This window comes from Glycine max, chromosome 18 (genome assembly GCF_000004515.6).
Source record: "Glycine max cultivar Williams 82 chromosome 18, Glycine_max_v4.0, whole genome shotgun sequence".
Classification (NCBI taxonomy): Eukaryota; Viridiplantae; Streptophyta; class Magnoliopsida; order Fabales; family Fabaceae; genus Glycine; species Glycine max.
This window is the reverse complement of record NC_038254.2, coordinates 6,585,880-6,608,373: the sequence shown is the minus strand read 5'-3', so window position 1 is coordinate 6,608,373 and position 22,494 is coordinate 6,585,880. Positions and strand designations below refer to the sequence as shown.

General features: G+C 29.3%; 3 protein-coding genes across 4 annotated transcripts; 2 read left to right on the top strand and 1 right to left on the bottom strand.

The window, feature by feature from the left end:
- Positions 1-63: 63 nt before the first annotated feature.
- Positions 64-4,080, bottom strand: LOC100807305 (uncharacterized protein ycf20). 2 transcript variants are annotated; one of them, XM_006602046.4, is made up of 2 exons: positions 3,984-4,080; positions 64-893 (listed from the first exon to the last, which is right to left on the bottom strand). In XM_006602046.4, exon 2 carries the CDS (start codon positions 830-832, stop codon positions 377-379), a length of 456 nt encoding a protein of 151 aa, XP_006602109.1. In that variant the 5' UTR covers positions 833-893; positions 3,984-4,080; the 3' UTR covers positions 64-376. The 2 variants fall into 2 exon arrangements, with proteins under 2 accessions (XP_006602109.1, XP_003551354.1); XM_003551306.5 differs by having other exon boundaries at positions 64-885; positions 3,984-4,068.
- A 15,024-nt stretch (positions 4,081-19,104) lies between these two features.
- Positions 19,105-19,779, top strand: LOC106796850 (uncharacterized). Its single transcript, XM_014770479.1, has one exon. It carries the CDS (start codon positions 19,105-19,107, stop codon positions 19,777-19,779), a length of 675 nt encoding a protein of 224 aa, XP_014625965.1.
- Positions 19,780-20,000: 221 nt separating this feature from the next.
- On the top strand, positions 20,001-20,876 carry LOC102660574 (uncharacterized mitochondrial protein AtMg00810-like). Its single transcript, XM_006603078.1, has 2 exons — positions 20,001-20,077; positions 20,147-20,876. The coding sequence occupies exons 1-2, from the start codon at positions 20,001-20,003 to the stop codon at positions 20,874-20,876; spliced, it is 807 nt and encodes a 268-aa protein (XP_006603141.1).
- The last annotated feature ends 1,618 nt before the right edge of the window (positions 20,877-22,494 follow it).

Sequence of the window (22,494 nt, the reverse complement as noted above, 5' to 3'; positions counted from 1 at the left end):
TGGCCCAAATATAAAGCCTAAAGAGGTATACAGTTTTTTGGAGCCTAACAGGTACAAAAATAATGAAAAAGATCAGAATAGCCAAACAAATTACAAAGAAAATAGAAGAAATACAATTGATATGTTATTACGTGAATTATGGCTGATATACAAAGAATATAGGGATAGGGGTAATTCTAGGGCCAATTCTAACATTTACAAGCGTGGATATTAAACAAAACCAAACTAATTTTGGAGGGCAACCAAGTAACAAGTATCTTGAATAGTTGCATTTATATGATGACCAGTTCTGACATGTACACGCTTGGTGGTTAAACAGAAGCAAACCAATTTCGGAGAGTAACCAGCTAAGCAGTAGTTGCAGTGATGTTAAAGATCAACTGGCAAGCTTAAAGGCATCAATGAAGAGTCCATAGGTGAAACCCATTTTAAAGTTGTTGAGAAGGGCAACTGGGAAAGTAACTTTTGGTCGGCTGTAATAAAACTTAGTCACATATTCTGTGAGAAGAACACATAACACAGCAGCAATAACATCATTGACTCCTAGAGCTCCAAAAGAGAGAGAGATTGTTTGTGCAACATAAAATCCACCCAACAAGGAGATTCCACCAAACAGAGCCCTGCGAGAAGGACTTCTGAAGTAATTCCTTGAGAACTCAGGCACAAGTCTAATAATGTCCACTAGTCTACGTGGTCCACCATTCTCTTGCACCGCCCGAATGCGAAGTCCTGCTGAAGATCTGGAGACAAGCCTTCCAGATACACTGACTTTGGTTTTAGGAAGTGGACCAAAACTGAGGCCCATAAAGATCAAGCTTGTTGAATGTGCCATTAGACTTCTATCAAGATACTAGTAATGTCACACTCACCAGAAAGACTGCCTCCCTAGGAAACTTGATAAAGGTAAAAAATTACTTATCAGGCTATCAAAAAATCATAATATCAAGAACTGAATAGATACAGAAAATATATACTAGAATTATCAATTGAGTAGAATCATAACAATAACAGCATGAATTTAATATGGATTACATTGTCCATATGATAGGTTCAATGAAACTAGAAAACGGTTCTTAGTCTTTCACTACACATTATTTGCATTATATTAGCAAGTAGGTTATAGAAATAGACACAAGTCTATTTCTATAAGGTAGGGGCAACCTGCCCCCTCTCCCTACGTGTTTTGCTCATTGCTTGGGGAAAGTAAACCTGCACCCCACCCTGTCCATTGTTTTTCAAATAAATCTATATAACAAGCACAATCTAACTCAAATGTTACATATAGACATTAAGTAGGCTATAAGTGCAAGAAACTTGAGAAGCAATACACATTGTCAGTACTAACATTCAGTTTTAAAGCTAGTACAGCCATCTTTAGTATGTTTGGATTTCAGTTAGGAAACTGTAAAACATGGTTTGGAAAAAGTTACAAGAGACAAGCTTTTGCCCAAACTGTGGTTTGGGACTTCCAAACTAAAATTAAACACACTTTATCTTTTGCCTTGTTCTAAAACCAGATTGGACTGGACTGTTTCTAATATCATATACAAATTGGACGTGTTGAGCAATTGGAAATATCATGAAAAGAGAAACAAGTTGTGAAACATAAACCAAGTGTAGGTCTGCATCTTAAATGCATAAATATGACAAATAAAAAAAAAGAACGAAGTAGTAAACTTCAACTAACATGTGAGCTACTCAATAGATTCTCTAAAGAATCTACCATCCGGAAAGCACACGGCTAAGGCAAATATAACAAAGTTTCTAGTAATTTCTATCATGCTGGGAGCACTTCCAGTGAGGATTTTTCTTTTGTCAAGCAGCAATTCTATTTCTATGATGATATAATCGGATCAACGGTTCTATTTCTTTCCTAGAACTAGAAATGCAAAAGACAGAGCACAAGTTATAGTTTAATAGAAGCAATCTAACTATCTAAGGGAAATGACTGAATTAGCTCCTAAATGTAAGCCTCAAATTGACTCTCACCATTATACACAGAAAGTATGGTTGGTAACTTGGTTAAATCAAGAATAACTAGATATCCTTAAAAAAATTTCCTTTTGTACCTGTTTTTTTCCAGCACTGTTTTCTATGCCAGCAAAGAAGTTTAGAAAATTAAACAATTTCCCGAGAGACAAACTTTAGACGAGAGTTGCAAGCAATTAAGATATTATAGAACAGCTAACAACTTTACAGTCATCAAACACTGCCATTGTAGACACTTGTTTCATTGAAAATGTCAAAAATGCAATTGAGAATGAGAAGCTACATTGGGATGCAACAAAAATACTAACATAGTAACATTTAAATTTTGAAAAAAATACATTTGTAATGTAAGGAAGACAAAACTTATGGTACTCTGATAGGAATCAGAAAGGAAACTCAGAACAGAACAATAAAGAATTTCAGAGATGAAATTCTAGTAAACTTGATGGTATTAATTGTAAACAGTACAGTGGAGTCGTGCTCCTAACAAGAAAACAGAATTAACCTAAAAGGAAAATACCAAGACTGCTCTTCCCAACACTACCCAATTCTTGTCTCCCTCCAATTGAACCCACCTCTCCAATATATAGAAATGATTTCCTATCTGTCGCCACTCATCAAATGCCACCTGATATGTTCTGTTATGCCGCCTAACTGTTTCCACCTATCCACAGGCCTATCATACTCAGGCACTAAAAGGTAGGTTCCAAATCTGAAACTAAAAAACGCAAAATAGAACAAAAAAAAGGACTTGCTTTAGATTTTGAGTATCAACAGAGGAAGCACTGTGATATAGGTACTCATTTTCATTGGCAGCCTCAAGAAGGAAGAGGAAAACCAGATGCAGATAGTAGAGAAAAACCTTCACAAGGCAAAGAAAGGCTTGGAGTTGTGAGGGAAGAGCCGAGGAGAGATTGAGACATGTAACAATTGAAAAATCAAAGAGAGGATAGAAAATAGAAAACCTTAATCATTTGAATTGATGGAAAGGGATAGATTGAAGCAGAATAAAATGGAATTTTAATGAGCTTGATTGTTTGGATGGTCATTTGCATTGCAATAGAATGAATTGGGTGATGATGGAGTGAATTCCAATCTATTCCATCCAAACTCTTTATTTTTCTTCCCCCAATTATGGGTACAGTATGTTTTCCATTGCTATAAATTATCAAATTACTTTTTTATTCTTTTTTAAACCTATCCCTCACATTAATGCAGCTGCAAGTGTTTTCCTCCTTTTGCAGCTCAGTGCACCTTCCTCTGTGACCCGATTTGAAGGTCGGGACAGGTACCTTATAAAATCTAGCAGTCAAACACCCATGCTTCTCACAGCAATACTGATGAGAATAACAACATTTTAAGAGCTAAGGAAAAACAGAGATAAAGAATTTGAAAGACAAAAATGCCCACTCTCAGATGAATTCTAACTTACAAATAATTTCACCTTTACGATCACAGTCTCTCAATCATGTGGATCATTACATAAAATATGTACATACTTATTCCAAATCTTTCAGACATTATGTCAAACAACTTGTTGGCTTCTTCAACCACATTGTTCTTAAGATACCCAACAAGGTTTCTTTGGACCAATGTATGAAGCAACAATTCTTAAGCATCACTTATCCTGCCCTTTCATTAATCACATATATCATGGAATTGTTTGTGACGATTTTTATTTTTTTTTTGGATTATTTCAGAGGAAACTACAATGTCCTCTTCAACTTCATTTTTCCTAAATGAAAAATATTTACATTTTGGTTGAACGAGACATGCTTTTTCTTGTTCACAAACTAGTCTACAATTATGCTTCCTCCATAAATTGCGCACAGAAAATTATTTCCAAAGGAAAAAAATTTATATAATTTTATAGCTAAATAATAACATCCTATAATATTCAGTATAATATTATATGGTGAAAGAAGTGCAATTAGAAGCAAGAAAACAAAAATTAATCTTAAAGATATGAAATTTTCAAACACGAGTGTTCTCACCTAATTGCCCAGAAACTTGAGCTTCGTGTGTTTGTAGCGAGACAAGTAAACCACTGAGTAGAGAGAGGAAAAGTAGAACCAACTCGTCGTTTGGGCCTTTATTTTGTTTATTTTAAGATCATTTATTTTTCTCATCGTATTTGGGCTAGCGCTGTTTGGGCCTCAAAAAGGTTTGAGGATTGAGGCCTATTAAGATTAACTGGGGTGTTTCTTCCTGCACCCCAAAAATCTCACCCTACACTGTTTGTACATTCTGGATTAGGTGCTCCGAAATATAAAATTTCATTTCGAATTGATTTATCATTCCGTAATAAAAAGAAACGCCCCTTATAAATTCTAAATTAGGTAATCCGAAGTGCAAAACCTTCATTTCAGTTGAATAAAGTGCATAAATTGTTATAAATTTCTGTTTTCGATTTCTACAAATAAAGAAAGGAGATTTAATCATTTTAATAATGAAGAGGGGGTGTAGGGTGAGGTTTTAGGAATGTAAGAAGAAACAACCTATTAATTTTTTTTACCAATGTTGCTTCTAATTCCATTAACGCTCTTAATACACTATGAAAAATGAAAATGATGGCTAATAGGTTTAGCACTTTACATTGTTCCGTATGAGAAATTCTAACAATTTATTCTTCATTTTTTTCTTCTTCACTCTACTTCTATGGAAACTCAGATAATAGTTTGAATCCCTCTTCTCAGTGCACTCTATTATTAAATTAATCCTTCCAATCTATCAATTCAAATATTACCTAAATTGAAGATTTGCTTCTGTGAGTTGTGAGTTGGGCCAATAATAGATAGACTACCAGATCCAGTAACAACAGAATTTTGCATCAATGGCCCATAATAAAGAAGGGAACTATACATAAAGGAGTCAATAGAGTTTGACCAAATGAAAGAAAAGGGGTCGGTCTAATACGACTATCTTTATTGAACAAACAAAAACTAAGTTTAAGGAAAAAAGGGTTCTTTGAGAATTTGACTGTTGATGTGTGTATTAGTTTACATTTGAATAGAATTTTAAATAAAATGTGAATTGCAAAGTGATTCGTAAGTTGGAACCAATGGTTGAAATTTTGTTTGTGGTCAAGAAGGATGAAGAAGCACTTACCAGAGAGGGTGGAAGATTGTTGATCTAATTAAACAAATTAAATTAAAGGTAATAAATTATCTATTGAGATTTACACGTCCTATATATAAAAAGTTTCAATGTGTATTAATTTTTTGTGTAAGTATATAATTCTATATCATCGTATACAGCAATTCAACTGGTATATTTCTTGGTTGAATAATTTTTGCTTTTGATTTTCATCTTTATACTCTTTAACTTGAAGCAAAACAAATTGCAATTGTGAAGTACATGCTCTATAAATTTGAAACAATGTATAAATAATTAGAAAAGATTAATATATATCTGTGTGAGCGAATCTTCATCCATTGCTTCAGTATGATGCTGTTCGTTGTCTAAAGTGTTAAAGCCTTCTTTTCTAAATAAGTAGGGAACGAGAATCTAACTGACCAACTTGCTTTGCTTTAGAAATACATATACACCTGGCTTAAACATGGTTTAATATTGAAAACAAAAAAATATATGGCACTCATTTCTACAAAATACTGATCTATCTCTCTTTTGATACATGTGAGTTCGTGCACCTTCTTTTTATTTGGCAATCATAAAAGAAGAAAAGATAATTGTTGGCATTTACATATAATCAGTCCTGATGATTGGAACGATGCTTCCTACATCAAAAGAAGTTATTACTCGATCGGTACTAAGTTAGTAACTAATTTATCCAACTTCAAGAAGGCTTCTAAAGTTTTTTCATGAATCAATTCTATCATAATATATACAGATCGAGACACATTAAGTTATGGCTGAAGTTTTTCAAAACGGGGTTAATATATAAGGGTTAGATTAGAAACTTCTATGTTTGATATACACAAACTAGTAGTATTATTTTTTTATCATGTGAACTTGGGTTAAGCAAGCATAAAAACAATGATTAATTCATTTAATAGAAATATTAAAACTACAATAATTGAAATGCAATTGGGATTGAGATTATGTGATATATATGAACACTTTAAAGCATTTGCCTTAACTAAAGAGGAGGCATTATGCTATGGGGGTGGGGTTTATGCATGCAATAGAGAGATTCGATCTTCTGCGAATTGAGGGTAGCTGTTAGAGTCAACACTAAAGTTTAAGCTCAAAATTAAATGCTGCTCCAGTCTAAAGTCCCATTGTTATCAGTACTTTTCTGGATAGATCAGTGGTTTTCCTATGCACACAACTTTGCCTTTATATAGCATTATACGTGAAGAAAAGTTTAGATAAAAGTTGGCACAATCTTTCGAGTGATCCTTTAGCTTGGTCTAAAATAAACGATGTATGTACACGATGGATTCTTCTTGTCTTCTTCCTTTTTTTCCCCCCTCCCTTTTATTTTCATTTTTTTTTAATTTTAATGCAGAGGCATATCTAGATCCTATCTTTACAGGCATTAGGTGAAGGAAACCCTAAGAATATACATACAAATCCATGTCTCCATCCCACGTGCAGTGAGATGCACCGGTATCATCACATTATGTTGATTATTATATATATCAATCTTTGATTTACAATTAGCATTTTTTAGTTCCTTGTTTAATTAAGGACCATAACAATGTAGAATTATATTTCAATTAGTTCTAATGTGTGTAATATATATTTTTCTAACAAACAACAATTTTTTAGTAATAATTTAGGAACAAATAAAAACGGCAAAACTAAACATTTTAATAAATACAATTCGCATTGTCTGATGAAAATATTGGAGATATATCGTGAATCAGAATAATTTATGTGAACACCATGGAAATGATAATTAAAAGTAATGTAATTATGATATTAATATTAATTAATTTCACTTCATGATTTCTCCAAATATAGATGATTGGGCTCAAGAGTCTACAATGCTTTTGCTTTTTTTTTTTTTTTTTTTCATTTACACCGAAGGCAAGCTCTCCTTTCTTAAACCATGCACCATCTCTCCTTTCCTAGTCTCTTAGGGCTCTTTAATAAAAACGAAGATTCGATTCTATAGATCTTTACACATCATGCATACAAATTAATTAAACTTTATCAGCGGAAGACACTAATTAAATACTTCCTTCTATAATACCCTTCTCAATTAGCAGAATATACCTTTGCATTGTATCCGATATATACTATACTATTCGTCAATCAGATTAAAAGATATGTCTTTGAATTGTAGACCTTTTGGCTATATACAAGATTGAGTATAGTGTCTGTTGTTCTCGCCACAGAGAGTGTAAAGTCTAATTGCTGAACCATGCATAAAAGGTACGTATGATCCTGCCTATATATTTCAAAATGTCATGACTTTTGTAAAAAAATCCATTTTTGATCTGTGCTTATGCAACTTAACTGTTAAAGTGTATATATATATATATATATATATATATATATATATATATATATATATATATATATATATATATATATATATATATATATATATATATAATTTCCCCTAACAATATAATTAAAAAATCATCTTAAAATATATATTATTAACTTGCGTTAACTTTATGATTGATGTATATAATAATATTTTTTTCTACATTTTATTTATTTGGGAGTTCAACCCAAAGTAATTGACAACACACCAAAGTCAGATTGAGTTGGGCTAAACTCATTTTTTGGCAAGTTGAAGTTGGATTAAGTTAGGTGGTCAATTTTGATAACTTTTGTACCTCCAACACTAAAACATAAATAGAGCATGATTAAAGGTCTTTTTAAATTAAAAATTTCATAAATAGTGTATTAAACTTTTTGCATAAGTTAACTTATGCACCGTGATTTTTGAAGAAGCTAAGTTAATTTTAACTTATAAAAGAGAAACTCAATTCATTTCATCTACTTATTTTTATAAATATTTATGGATAAGTTTAAATTTAAACCTTTTCTATCCCTATAAAATAGAGTTTTTTAATCGAGTAAGGATTTTTGTTTTAATTTAGTTCTTTAAAATATCTTTTTTGTTTTAGTTTCTATTATTGAACAATATCTTATAATATAGTAATGACAATAATAGTTCATTGACTTATCATCATCAAAGAGTTTGATAGTTTTTTTAATAAATTATGTTTTTAAATTTTCATATATTCAAAATAGTTATGATGTTGAATTAGTTGATGAGATATTTAAAATATAATTTTTTTAAAGTAAGACTAAAATAAAACAAAATCAATTTTTTAAAGACTAAAAATAACAACATATTTTATAGGGAACAAAAGATTATTTAAATATAAATTTATTGGTAAGTATTTATAAGAAACAAAAGTAAGTAGATAAATTGAATTGAGTTTTTTTTATTTAGTTTTTTCAAAACTACGATGATAAGTTAATTTTAACTTGTAAAAAAAATTTAATGCATTTTATATTCATATTTTCCCCCTCTTATACATACTTATGAAAAAGTTTATTAAAAGAATCTAGAGTATATAATATTTTTTTTTCACATGTCTCTTCATCAAGAGATAATTTTATTCAAAAATATGATCAAATACTAAATGTAAACATATTTTCTAATGAGAATTTAAAGAAAATTTAAGGGTGTGTTTGGTTTATATTTTCATTTTCTTTTTCATTTTTTGAAAACTATTTTTATTTTCAAAAGATTAGAATTCTGAAAATATGTTTGGTTTGACTTCTTATTTTCTGTTTTCAAATAAAAATATTGAAAAATTTATGATATATTGACTTCTTGTCTTTTTGTATTTTTAGATTTGCTTAAAATTACATTCATTGCCACCGCAATTTTATTTTATCCGAAATGAGATTTTTGTTCTTAACTGAAAACACTGAAAACGAAAATGTATTATTTTCATTTTTGGTTGTTTCCTGTTTTCATTCTCACTGAAAATATTTTTAGAAATCCAACTAAACATATTTTCATCACCGTTTTCTGTTTTCAATAAAAATGAAAACAGAAAATAACCAAACCAAACATCCCCTAATTCATCATGTTTCGAATACTAATCCCTTTTATTATATTAAAACTCCGATTGATAAAGAAATACTATCTATCACCAGACAAAAGTTTCTTCTTGGAGTATACATTATACAATACTCTAATAGACTTAAACAAAAAAAAGTTAAAGGATTAAAAAGACAATCCTATTTTACAGGGACAAAATGTTATTTAAACTATACGTTAATTAATTTATTAAAGGGCAAAATCTAAAATCGTTAACTAGGTCACGTCTCACGGATAAATTGCACAACCGATCATGTTCGATTTCAAAAATCATCTAAACATACCTACATGCTATACGAAGTGTTAATGTTTTGAATACGCTTGAATCGAAGGAGAAAAATGGTGTGTGAAAAGAGCAATATATATATATATTTTTTTGGAAATGTTAGTCTCAATATTGTTCTTAATAATGACCTATAATGTCGCCAAAGCACCCACAAACCATAGACCTTAACTAGTGGAAAATAAAGAAAAGAAAGGGAGAAAACATAAAAGCAGTCTCCGTGACCAATTCTGGATTTAGTGAGAATTGACCTTTGATTATGATTCAACATACGAAAACCTTTCCTCTAACCCTTTGTGTGAGTGTGCACGAAGAAAGGGAAAATGCTAATAACAAAAATAATATTTTTTTTTGTCTCACTAATTACAAACACGAGTCGGTTGTACATCGTTTCACATGATCAAATCAACTAGAAGAACATCCACATAGGATTCTCCTTTGATTCCGTTTTCTATGCCTTCGACGGCTAAATCTTCATAAATAACTTTGATTTGCTTACCAAAGTAATAATTTTTTATTCAGCATGCATTTTTAACATGATTGCCTTTTACTAGCCAAATTTACATTATTTATAGAGGAAAAAATATTTTTTCTAAAGTATAAAAAAACATTTTATGTATAGAAAAGATATATTTGAACACATTATATATATGGATATTAGATAATTTTCTATCGAATTATCTAGCTCAAAAAACATGAAATTGTGTTCATCATTTACCTATGGAATATGGATTTTGGATTTTAGAGAGGCAGCTGAAATACTCATGTGGGTAATCACTTCCATTCTCCTATCACAAATTAAACAGATTAGATGGGCTAATGGACAAAGATGCAAAGTCACATGAGGATAAATTAAACAATGCTTGAAATCACATGTGATTATGTTATTTCCTTTTTATTTTAGGGTTAAGTATTTTTTTAATCTTTTAAATTTAGGTAATATTTTTGTAGTCTTGAAAAAAAATATTTTTATTACTCCTTCAAATTTTCAAAAAGCTAATTTTAATTCCTCTTTGTTCATTATATTCATAGTTTCATAATTTATGATGATTTTTTAGCTATTAAATTTTATAAAATTTTTTTTGATAATTTTAAATTGCTAAAATATTTGACTTGTATTGTTTAGTGACATTTTTAACATATTTTGACAGTTTTAAACAGTGACAAATTATTTTTAAAGAAATTAAATTAGAAAAACATTTCTAACGATGATAAATCATTACAAATGATGACATTATTAGCAAAGGGACTAAAAACAGTTTTTTCGAAAAATTGAGGAATGAATAAAAAAATATTTTATTTTGAAGAATTAAAAAATAATTATTCAAACTTAAAATACTAAATATATATTTAAGTCTTGAATTTATAACTAACTACAAACTATGAGGGGGCAAACCATGAATTTATAAGTAGCTAGAAATGGTTCAAACTTTTACAATATTTATAGATATACGTAATTTATTAAAAATAATTTAAAAAAAATAGAGGACTAAAACAAATACAAGTTTTAGTTGGAAGAACTCAAAATGATAAGCCCTCAAATTTAAAGAAGAAAAAAACATATTTAAGGCCAAGAAGTTATAATGATTTTTTTTCTCCTTTTTATTAACAGTATAATGAGCCATTTTAGTGTTTTTCTAATAAGCTAAAATAATAATTTCTAAACATTTTTAAAAGGGTTAAATAGTTAAATTTGGAAGGAGTAAAAAAAAAGTAAAGGTAACTATTAATTTGAGAGTTTATTGAATTTTTTTAACAAAATACTATATCCTTGTGTACCAATATCACTTTTGAACTCAATTCATATATCCTTGTGTAACAAAATTGAATCGTCATTTGTTAGGGAGGAATAACTACCATCATTATTTTTAGTATGAATTAGAACCTTGTTGGTTGCATTTTTCAAATGGGCATCGTTGTTGACATGACAAATCCAGTGATGATTGTTACATAAACGAAACATAAAGTAAATTTGGTAATTAAGCAATGTTAGATGTGACTGTTTTGGTAAGTTGTTTGTTGGGCTCAAAAGATGATTAAACAAACTAGTTAATGATTTTTCTTTGTAAAAGGTTAAATATTAAGCAACCTCCGATTCTAAAAAAGTTTGGCATAATGAATATAATAAGATCAAACCTCGTGTCTCATAAGATAATTGCATTTGCATCATTGTAGAAAATCTTCACTCACTCCACTTTCAACGTCAATCAAAGTGCAAGTAGCCATTTTTTTATTCTCAGTTTCTCACGCACATGTACAAGTATAAACACAAAGCCTTCACTTCTGTTTTTCATCTTTCCCTCATTCCAAGGTGTCTGTTTGTCTATGTTCATTTACACATTATTAATTCACACGGCGCTACTATTTATGATGATCATAAACTATATAGTGGAGTATATGGAAATTTCGTGACAATAAACTAGAAATGATAAAGTTTACTATTCCAATAATATCATAAAAATATCCACAAATAGACGAAAAAATATTTACTTATAGAAATGAAATAGATTAGAGACAAATATTTACCTTTAAAATTTTAATGGGATAAATGTAGCAAATACATTTTGTTCCTCTGACCCGTAAATATTATTTATATATATATATATATATATATATATATATATATATATATATAAGAGAAATACTAGTAATATTTTTTTAAAGATTCTCTTCAGGACTGATTATAATTTTTAAAAAATTATCACTTTTGATAAGTTTTATTCCTCATTTAATAATTTTTTATTTATTTATATTAAATGAGAAATGAAACTTATTAAAATTGATAATTTTAAATAAATTTTAACTAATTATAGAGAATATTTGAGAGAGAATGTGAGAAAGAATACCTCTAGCATTGTATTATAAATAATTATATATTCTCGTATACTATAAATAATTATATATTCTCTTATCCTTATTATAAGGCATAATTTAGAAGAAATTGATGGTCATTTTTATAAGATATTTTAGAATTCTTATGAAATATTTTAACTTTTTTCATTAGTTGCCTTTATTAAATATTCTAAGTATTTGTGTTTTTTTATTGATAGTGGTATAATAATATGATTCTTGCTAATCAGTGTCTTTAAGTCTTGGTTAATGAATAAAATGATAAAGTATTTATTGTAGAGATTATAAATTAACATAAAAAAAAATTATAGATAACATAATTTTATGCATCTCAACAAAAGTATTTTTTTAATTTCTTAATTAGTGTCCTAAAAACACCAGTAAACATTTCTTTAATATATAATATTATTGAACTTTAATGTTTTTACATTCCCATAATGAGTTAATAATTATTAATAAGGATATAATTGATACATTAGTAATATTTTTTTAAAAATCAATTGAATTAATTAATTTTATTGGTCAATTGCGATTGATGTCAAAGTAGTTTATAATAAAGATCATAAAAAATATTTTATTAATTATTAATTGAATGGTGAGGCGTGTGAGGCACTAGTGGGGCGTTCTACCATTAAAATTCAGGAATGTGAGGGGGATTGAATAATTGACTTGGTATATGTCATACAGGTCGTGAGCAAGGGTCTAATTGGACGATAATGGACAGTTTTTAAAAGTCTATCATATCAACAGTTTTAACTAGAATTCAGCTTTTAATTCATAAAATATCAGTATACAAGTTTGGTAAGTTTTCATTTTTAGTATAAAAGTTTGCCAAAATAGCACAGTTTGGTAAATTTTTATTTTCAATATACAAGGTGCAACGGGTGGCGGCATTATTTTGGAGAAGCTCTGAAGTATTTAATCCAACTTGGTTAACACAGGGTTGATCACGGTGCACATTGAGGACTATTATAATTTAGAACTTTGTAATGTAATAAGTGAATGGTTCTGTTTTAAAATAAAAGAAATTATGGTTTTTTTAATATTTTTTACTATGTAAATATATATATATATATATATATATATATATATATATATATATATAGTTTAATTAATTATTTTTTATCGACTAATATTATTAAATTTTGTTAGTGTGAGGATTTCAAATTTAGGATCTCTCTTCCTTTCTTTTTTCTTCTTTTCTTCTTTTAACTACCAAGTGAACTTTATAATCTTATAATTTCTGATTCAGCTATTTATCTATTGGTTAAATTAATAATTTAAATTTGAATTAATAACATTGACAGAAGCCAAATGATTACTTAAAAATTTCTGACCATTTTAAATTTATATAATACTTTGATAAAACAATGTTTAATAATTTTTTTACTGCTTCAAATTTAAAGACTTCGTATTTTATTTGTTAATAAAAGATTATGTTTATAATGTTGTTTAGTTAATGAGTTATGTTTAATTGACTCAAGGTTACCGTTTGATTATTTTTAGTAATGTTATATTTAGATGATTTATGGGTAAATTTTTAATTTACTTATGCTAATTTTTTAAATAATATTTTTTTATTAATTTATTGACTTTATTCATAAGTAAAATGTAGGCAAAATGTAGGCGGTGGATGTGAATCTGAGTATATAAATATCGAACGAAAATGAAAATTAAAAGTTATTATTCACACAAATATAAAGAGGAGTATAAGAAACTTTTAAAATGAGCTTATTTTCAAATTAAAAATTAGACTAAAAACTAAAACTAAAAATTATTTGTTGTTTTTTTAATTTTTTCAAAACTCAGCTAAAAACTACCCAAAATAGAACCTTGTTTTGTAGATTCTTTTTTAACAAAATAAGATTCACAATTATTAACTAGGTTAAATTGGATAGCTGAGTATTTTTACATTAATAGGTCGATCGTCTCTTTGAGGTTTGATAAATACAAGTATTTTTGTAAATGTTTTTTTTTAGTGTTGAAGCTTTTGTTATCTTAAATTGGATATCACCCATTCTCTTAAATTTTATTATGAAAAAGCCCTAATTCTTTGGATTGACTACTTATTAGTTTTCATAGTAGGTATTGACACCTTACTTTATGAATGTGTTCGGTTTAAATGATGGAAATAAAAATGGTCGAAATAAAAAAAAATATTTTTGAATTAAAATAAAAGGTAAAAGTATAAGTCTTACAAAGAAAATATAAAATTTATTCTAATATTATTTCCATCTTTAAAAACAAACACAACCATAAGGATTCAGATATCATACTTTTTTCACTTTTATTAAATAAACACATTTCAAAATGTGTTTTGTTATATATTTTCAATTATATCAGTTACAAATTAGTTACATTTACTTACAAGTCAGTTAAACTCAGTTGGCTTCGTTATAAGAACTATATATGCAATATGCATGTAAACTCGCCCATTGTAGTGTGCTCTTTATTAAAAAAAATAGAAAATTCATTATGATAAATTAATTTAAATTTAATTAAGACAGTTTTTACCTTAATGTATTTAATATTTTTTTGGAATATTAGAAGGAGTTTTTTTAATTAAAAAAACATAGAAAAGTATTTCGATAAATTAATTTTAAGTTTCTTCTTCTCCTGTCTAGTTTAAATCTAAGATTCAGGACATTGTTTTAAAGTAACTTTTAATTTTAACAAATTGTGAAATTAACAAATAACTTTAACTTTAATTTTAAAAATCTTCTTTTAAATTTTATTTTAAAATATTTTTAAAAATAAAAAAGTCAATAAACTTACCTAAATGTTCCTAGTTAGCAGTATTTTATTGATTTTGTTATTTATAAATACCATAAGATCGCTAGACTTAAAAGTGATCTTAAACTAACGCAACATCTCTTAAACTTAGGGCCTAAGTTAGTGTTACATCAGGGGCCACCCTCTCCTAATTTTCTTTTGAAATATTATTTTTTATTTATAATTAAATTATTTATTGGACGGACACATGGCTAAGGTTAATTAAAATATTATGGTATTGTTGTTAACAGTGGCGGTTTCCTTGCACTTCACTGCAAAATTGTCCGGTCACTTTCACAACTTTTCTAAGTCAGTTTCTTTAAGAGAAAACTTTAGGTGAGTTGATTTTAGGGGCTTATAAGGAATAAGGTATGACCTCAAGATTTATTTAATAATTACAAAAATATTTATAGATTATCAACAACATCCATGTATTAATAGAAAAATTCAAATTTATATTTTATTGGATATAAGTGTGATTCTTATCAATCTTTATTAACACTTTTCTCGTTAAGGTAATGCTAACAAAACAATAAACAAAAAATGAAGATAGTTATATCCAAAAAACTTCACTTCCCCACCCCCAAAACAAAACATTCATCAAGCTTTAATTTTGCCCCACATAAACTTTTCTTCACCAAAAAATAAACCTCAATCTTATACATGCAGCAAATTAACTCCATTATGACAAGAATATATAACTGAAAATTCAGAGAAATCATAAAGCAAATCAAATGGATGCTGAGTTTGTGTTGTTTTTTGTAGGTATGCATGTGTCTCAGATATAGTTAATTTGAGCCGACAAAAGGTTAATTCAGTTGATCAAGAATGAACTTATATCCTAAAAGAATATAGGTTTGATTTTTCCTATCAATATAAGAATCTTATTCATAAATAATATGTAATTATTTTTTTAAAATATTTTTTAAATTTTGAGATTTGTCTTGATAGTCCAGAGAACCCCACTAATCACCAAAACTTTCTGCAATAAAAAAATATATAGTTAGTTTGCATGGGGATGTACACATGTGGACGAACAATAGAACACATGTGAGTATGATCATATGCATGCATGCCCAACAAAAACGGGACCAGCTATGTGAAGAAAAGAAAGGGTGGCCACGAAAAGAAAAGGGCACAACACCAATATCGAACAAGGGCTTCTAATCGAGTGCAAAACTTCCTTCACATATTCCCCCAGCAATTGTGTGTATATATATATATATTCCAAATTTGATGTGCAAAAGATTGCAATATTCAAAGGTATAGTTAGCTTGATGCTTTAGCCACTGATATTTATCCTTTCCTTTATGTCATCGACCTCTCATCATCATATCAGTTCTGTGATACCTGCACCCTCTATGAGACACATGGGTCACCTTTAGAACTGCTGCTATACTCACTTTATCACAAAAAGCTTTTATTTGGCTGTGGCCTTCACACTTGTAGTTTCATATATCATCACATTTGATTGCACTAAGTGATCATATTCATATACTATTTTACACATTTCCCCCTCAAATAGGCAAATGATTGGTCATATTATATTCAATTATGTAAACTATATATGTTGAATTTATTATACGGTTGACCTTATTCAATTATCAAATTATAAATATTTTTAGGATTTGCTTAAATTCAAATTATAGATATCATTCTAAAATCGAGAAATAAAGATAGGAAAAATTTTACACTGGTTCACAAGTCTACACCACACAAATGAAATTAATATTATACTTTAATAAAAAAATCTTAAGATTCATCTTTTAAGTTTTATTTCTATTTATATAATGTTTAATCTTTTTGTTTTTATTTGATATGAGATCTCATCTTATACTTAATTCTAATAATATTTTATCTTTGAATTTAAGTTAATCTCAACCGTCCAATGCAATTTATACTAAACAGAACTGTGAATTAAACAAGCTAAGGTCTTTCGTAACAAAATAGTGTCATCATATATACGAGCGACACATGTAAAAGTTGAGAACAGAAATTACAGTAAACTTATTCTCTCATTTGCTTGAGAACTTTAAAAGAAGTGATTGAATTCTCCACGTACAACCCCTTTTTTTTTCTGCCTTTTACTAGAATTTTTAAAACTCAACTACTGTTGCATTCATTTTAGGGATTCTCTTTTGGAATACATAGATAAAGGAAATATTTTTGTTGTGGCTCATTCTTAAGGTTATAATAAAGAATGTTATTTAATAAACATAGAACAATGCTAAAGGTTTCTTTGTTTCCTTTTACCATAGCAAGATGCTTAATATTTTTTTATTTCTAATTCTTCCAGATAAATAAATATGGATTTACTTTAACATACAATTGGTATAGTTTTTAATCATTTAATCAAGTAATTAACTATTAAAATAATTTAAAATTTTTAAATATTTTTCCACAAAATACCCCACCATATTTTTTAGTTTACAAAAATATATATTGGGGGGTATTTCCCCCCCCCCCCCCCCCCCAAAAAAAAGAAAAAAGAAAAATTCATTTGTTGAATGTAGCTCAACTCAACTAATTTACTATTATCATCGCATCTTGGTTTTTAATTGATAAAATACTATGCTGCAAATTCCTTTATCCCCACAATTTTTAACATTCGATCTGCTTTATACACTGAAAGATTCTATTTGAATTTTGGAAGATGACATTGAACCTTAACAAGTCTGAGGTGAATCATGGAGATCATTGAAAGTGAGATTCAAACTTTGTTTTTAGTCTAATTAGTATTCTTTAAATTTAAAGGAAATGAAAAATGAAATATTCCAAACTTTTAAACAAGAATTTATTCTCCAACCACTTTTCATTTTGTTCTCTTTCCCCTAATCAAATTTTTAGATTCAAATGAAACATTCAATTTTGGAATGTCTTTTGGGGTAAGCCAAAAGCGCATATTTTCCTAGTTAACCTCGGCAACACGAACAAATGTGATAAATGCATAAGATTTTGTTTTTCTTATGATAAGATCACCATTCACCAAAAGAGATTCCTTTTGTTTAACAATAATTCTAACTGATAAAATGATAGGGTTAACTAAATTTTTAGTTCCTATTTTTTTTTAATTCAATTTATAATTTCTAAAATTTTATTTGACAGGTCAATGGATATAACTTTTAAAAATTTCTGTTTTTAGTAGTTTCTAAACAAAATTTTAAATCTATTATTATTTATTTAATAAAATTTCAAGACTAAAAATTGAATTAATTTTTAAAAAATTTAAGGACTAAAAACTTCAATAAAAAAAATTAAAAAACATTGACCAATTAAATAAAAGTTGAGAAACTAAAAATCTTAATAAAGAAAAGTTAAGACCTTAACCGGTCAAACAAAAGTTTAAAAATTAAAAATCAAATTTTGAAAATGTTTAGAGACTAAAAATTTAATTAATCCTAAAATGATATATAATAATTAAAAATTAATAATTTTATCATATATGATAATATATAGGTGAATGATAAAGATAAAAAGAAATTTACGTATAATATATTTGAATTAAATCTAACTTAAGGGATGATCCAACTTCATTTAAGGATATCATATACTAATGTGACAATTAGTCTATTATAACATCAAATAATTTAGGTTAAATTATTTCATAAGTCTCTTAATTATTTGATAATTTTTAATTAAATTTCTTTTAAATTATTAATTTTTAGTTAGATCCTTGAACTTACATTTATTTTTAATTGGGTCTTTCTATCTAATTGTAATTGTTGTTGAAAAAATTAATCATAAAGACTTAATTAGTCTTTGAATCCAATATTGTTCGTAAGGATGCATTATAATTTACTTGAAACAATTTTGCTCTAACATGATATATCATTATGAGCAATGATACATGTGTTATTTAACATAATTACGTATTTAGATCCGAATTTGATACTATTAGATAAAGCGAAATAATTTGATTCCAATTTGAAGGTGAGGACTCAATTCTAACTGTAAAGGATAGAGGAAAATAATCTCCTATAGACTATTGTAACAAATAACAAACTCCATCCTTATAGTTAGAGTAGTTAGGTCTAGGTCTATATAAAGCAATCCTCTCTTATCTGTAACAGGTATTCTTGTGTATACAAGAATTCAAGATATATCAAAGCAAATGTATATTCAGAAATCTCCTTACATGGTATCAGATTAAGCCACTCGATCCATATCCATGGCTTCCGCCTCCATGGTTTTCGCTCCCCAAACCTTCTCTTCTACTATCTCTTGCAAGCTCACCGACGAAAACTTTCCCAACTGGATGCAGCTTGCCGAATCCACCATCAAAGGTCACCGCTTGAAACAACACATTGTTGGGGATCACGCGATTCCCTCGCGGTTTCTCACCAAAGAAGATGAAGCAACCGATTTTGTCAACCCTGCCTATGAAAACTTCGAGCAGCAGGATAATCTTCTCAAATCTTGGCTTCTTGAATTGATGGACAACCAATTTCGCGTTAGCATCGTTGGTTGCGTCTGGTCGCACGAAATCTGGGCCATCCTCAAAACCTATTTCTCTTCCCAAACGAAAGCGCGAATCAAGCAGCTTCGCATTCAACTTCGCAACACCAAGAAGCAAGGGTCAATCAGCGAGTATTTGGTCCAGATTAAGCAGATCGTAGAAGCCCTTGGCGCAATCGACTCTCCCTTAACAGATGAAGAACACATTGATGAGATTTTTGATGGTTTCCCTGAAGAATATGATGGGCTCATCACCTCGTGTCTCACGCGATCTGAATCCTTCACTGTTCCTCAAATTGAAGCCTCCCTCATGCATCAAGAAGAAAGATTCGAGCATCATAAACAAAGGGACGCAAAGCTATTGGCTCCAAATGGATCTATTGCTTGAAATACAATGTTGATGGCTCAGTAGCTAGACACAAAGCTCAACTGGTGGCTCAAGGGTTCTCTCAAAGACTAGGCCTTGATTACAATGAGGCATTCAGTCCTGTTATTAAACCAACCACTATTCGCACAGTCTTGAGCATTGCAGCCACCAGAAAATGGTCTATCCGACAAGTGGACATCAATAATGCTTTTCTAAATGGGACTGTTCAAGAGGAAGTCTATATGCAGCAACTAGAAGATTTCACTTCTGCCAATTCCCATCTTGTTTGTAAACTGAAGAAGTCTATCTATGGGCTCAAGTAGGCACCAAGAGCCTGGTTTTCCAAGCTTGCATCTAGTCTGATTTCTTTTGGGTTTAAGCCAACTAGGTGTGATACATCTCTGTTTGTGCATGCTACACCAAAATTTATCACCTACATTCTGGTTTATGTTGATGATATCATTATAACAGACAGCTCCACCTCTGCAGTCCAATCTGTGATTTCTAAACTTCACTCTTTGTATCCTCTCAAAGACCTAGGCACCTTACATTTCTTTCTAGGCATCAAAGCCAACTACACCATTATTGGGGCTCTTCTCCTATCTCAATCCAAATATATCACTGGTCTTTTAGCCAAAGTCAATATGCATAATGCCAAACCCATAAAGACTCCTCTGGCCCCTGGTTCAAAATTGCATATGGATGGTATAGATGCCTTTTCTGACCCAACTCTCTACAGATCTGTAGTTGGAGCCCTGCAATATGCCACCATCACTCGTCCAAATATATCTTATGCAGTAAATAAGCTTTGTCAGTTTATGCACAGCCTTCTTGAAAGTCATTGGAAAGCCATAAAACATGTACTCAGATATCTCAATGGCACAGTTGATCATGGTTTAACTTTTTATCCTTCCCAGCATCTCTTCATCACTAGCTATAGTGATTCAGATTGGGCTTGTGACTCATCTAACATGTGGTCCACCTCAGGCTTCTGTGTTTATTTAGGAAACAATCTTGTGTCATGGCTTGCAAAGAAGCAACAGTCAGTCTCTAGGTCCAGCACTGAGGCAGAATTCAGAAGTTTAGCAGCTCTAGTTGCTGAAATTAAATGGCTCTAGTCTCTCCTTACAGAATTGCATATTGTTCAAACAAAGCATTATTTGTTGTGGTGTGATAATCAAGGTGCATTGATGATAATAGCTAATCTAGTTCTGTACTCCAAATCCAAACACTTTGAATTAGATCTTTGGTTTGTTCGTGAAAAGGCTACCAATGGTGAAATAATTGTCAAGCACATCCCCTCCCAATTTCAAGTAGCTGATCTGCTCACCAAGGCTCCTTCAAGCAATACCTTTTTAAGCCTTCGACCCAAACTGAATGTTCATCAACTACCCACACTTAGTTTGCGGGGGATGTAAAGGATAGAGAAAAATAACCTCCTATAGACTGTTGTAACAAATAACAAACTTCATCATTATAGTTAGAGTAGTTAAGTCTAGGTCTATATAAAGCAATCATCTCTTTTCTGTAACGAGTATTCCTGTGTATACAAGAATTCAAGATATATCAAAGCAAATGCATATTCAGAAATCTCCTTACACTAACTATTAGTTAAGCTGAAATATTAATTTGGTTCCAATTTATTCATGGCGGTGGTTTTCAATATATACTTTGTTGCATATTTGATAAATTGAAACAAATTTAAAACACTCATAAGTCACATGACATTTTTAGCCAAGCCAATAAATTTCATTAAAAGGGTATCCAACCCTTATACACAGAACTAAAAAGAAAAGAAAGGCCAATGATGATCATTGAAACATTAACTATACTGGTATATCCCTTCCTTATACTAGTAAATCCTTAATCCCAAAAATAACCCGTCTTAATAACAGCAGCTCCAAACAATGCATAAGCTGCATAGTAGCACCCTTCCTAGGACCAGCCAAAAGACTTTGTTCCACCAGTAAATCGGCACCAAACTTAGCCCTGTTGCTGCATGTTATATCAGAACACATCAAATCATCAATTATGTGATAAATTAAACCTTCATAATTGATGTGATATATCCCCGGTAGCTCTACATGTATATCTGGTACGTGTTCAAATGTCAGTCTCAGCAACCTGTACCTCACACTATAATCTCATAATTCCATCTTTCTAAATACAAAATATCATGAGTCACAGGTCAATGAAATAGTTATAGTTATACAAATTTGTAAATATAAAAGTTTAATTGTGGATGTTAAATTTCATAGTAAAACCAATTGACCTGAAGTTGTATAATAGATATATAGACTGATGCATGAAAACAAACAAGTTTGTTAGAATAGACGATTTACCAATTGAGTTATAGATTACTAAGCTACATTTCATCTCTAATTAACATTAAATAAAAATACCCAACAAATACAAATTACACAATAATTGAGACAGGAGACTTCGCAACCTTGGTAAACTCAAGGTAAAGGAATTATATGCTCAATAGTATCTGTTTCTGGTTGCAATATGCTCGATGATAAATTGACAACCCAAATTCAACTATTTGATTGTGTAAGCTTATATCACTAATAATATATAATATCTTAAATTATAATTTTGGTTACTATAATTTTAAACTTATAATTTTAATTTTTTAATTTTAAATCAAGACATTTAATTTTTTTTGAATAAGTAATTTTGATTATTATATCAGTTAATTATTCAAGATGGACTTAATACGAGATGAACACATTA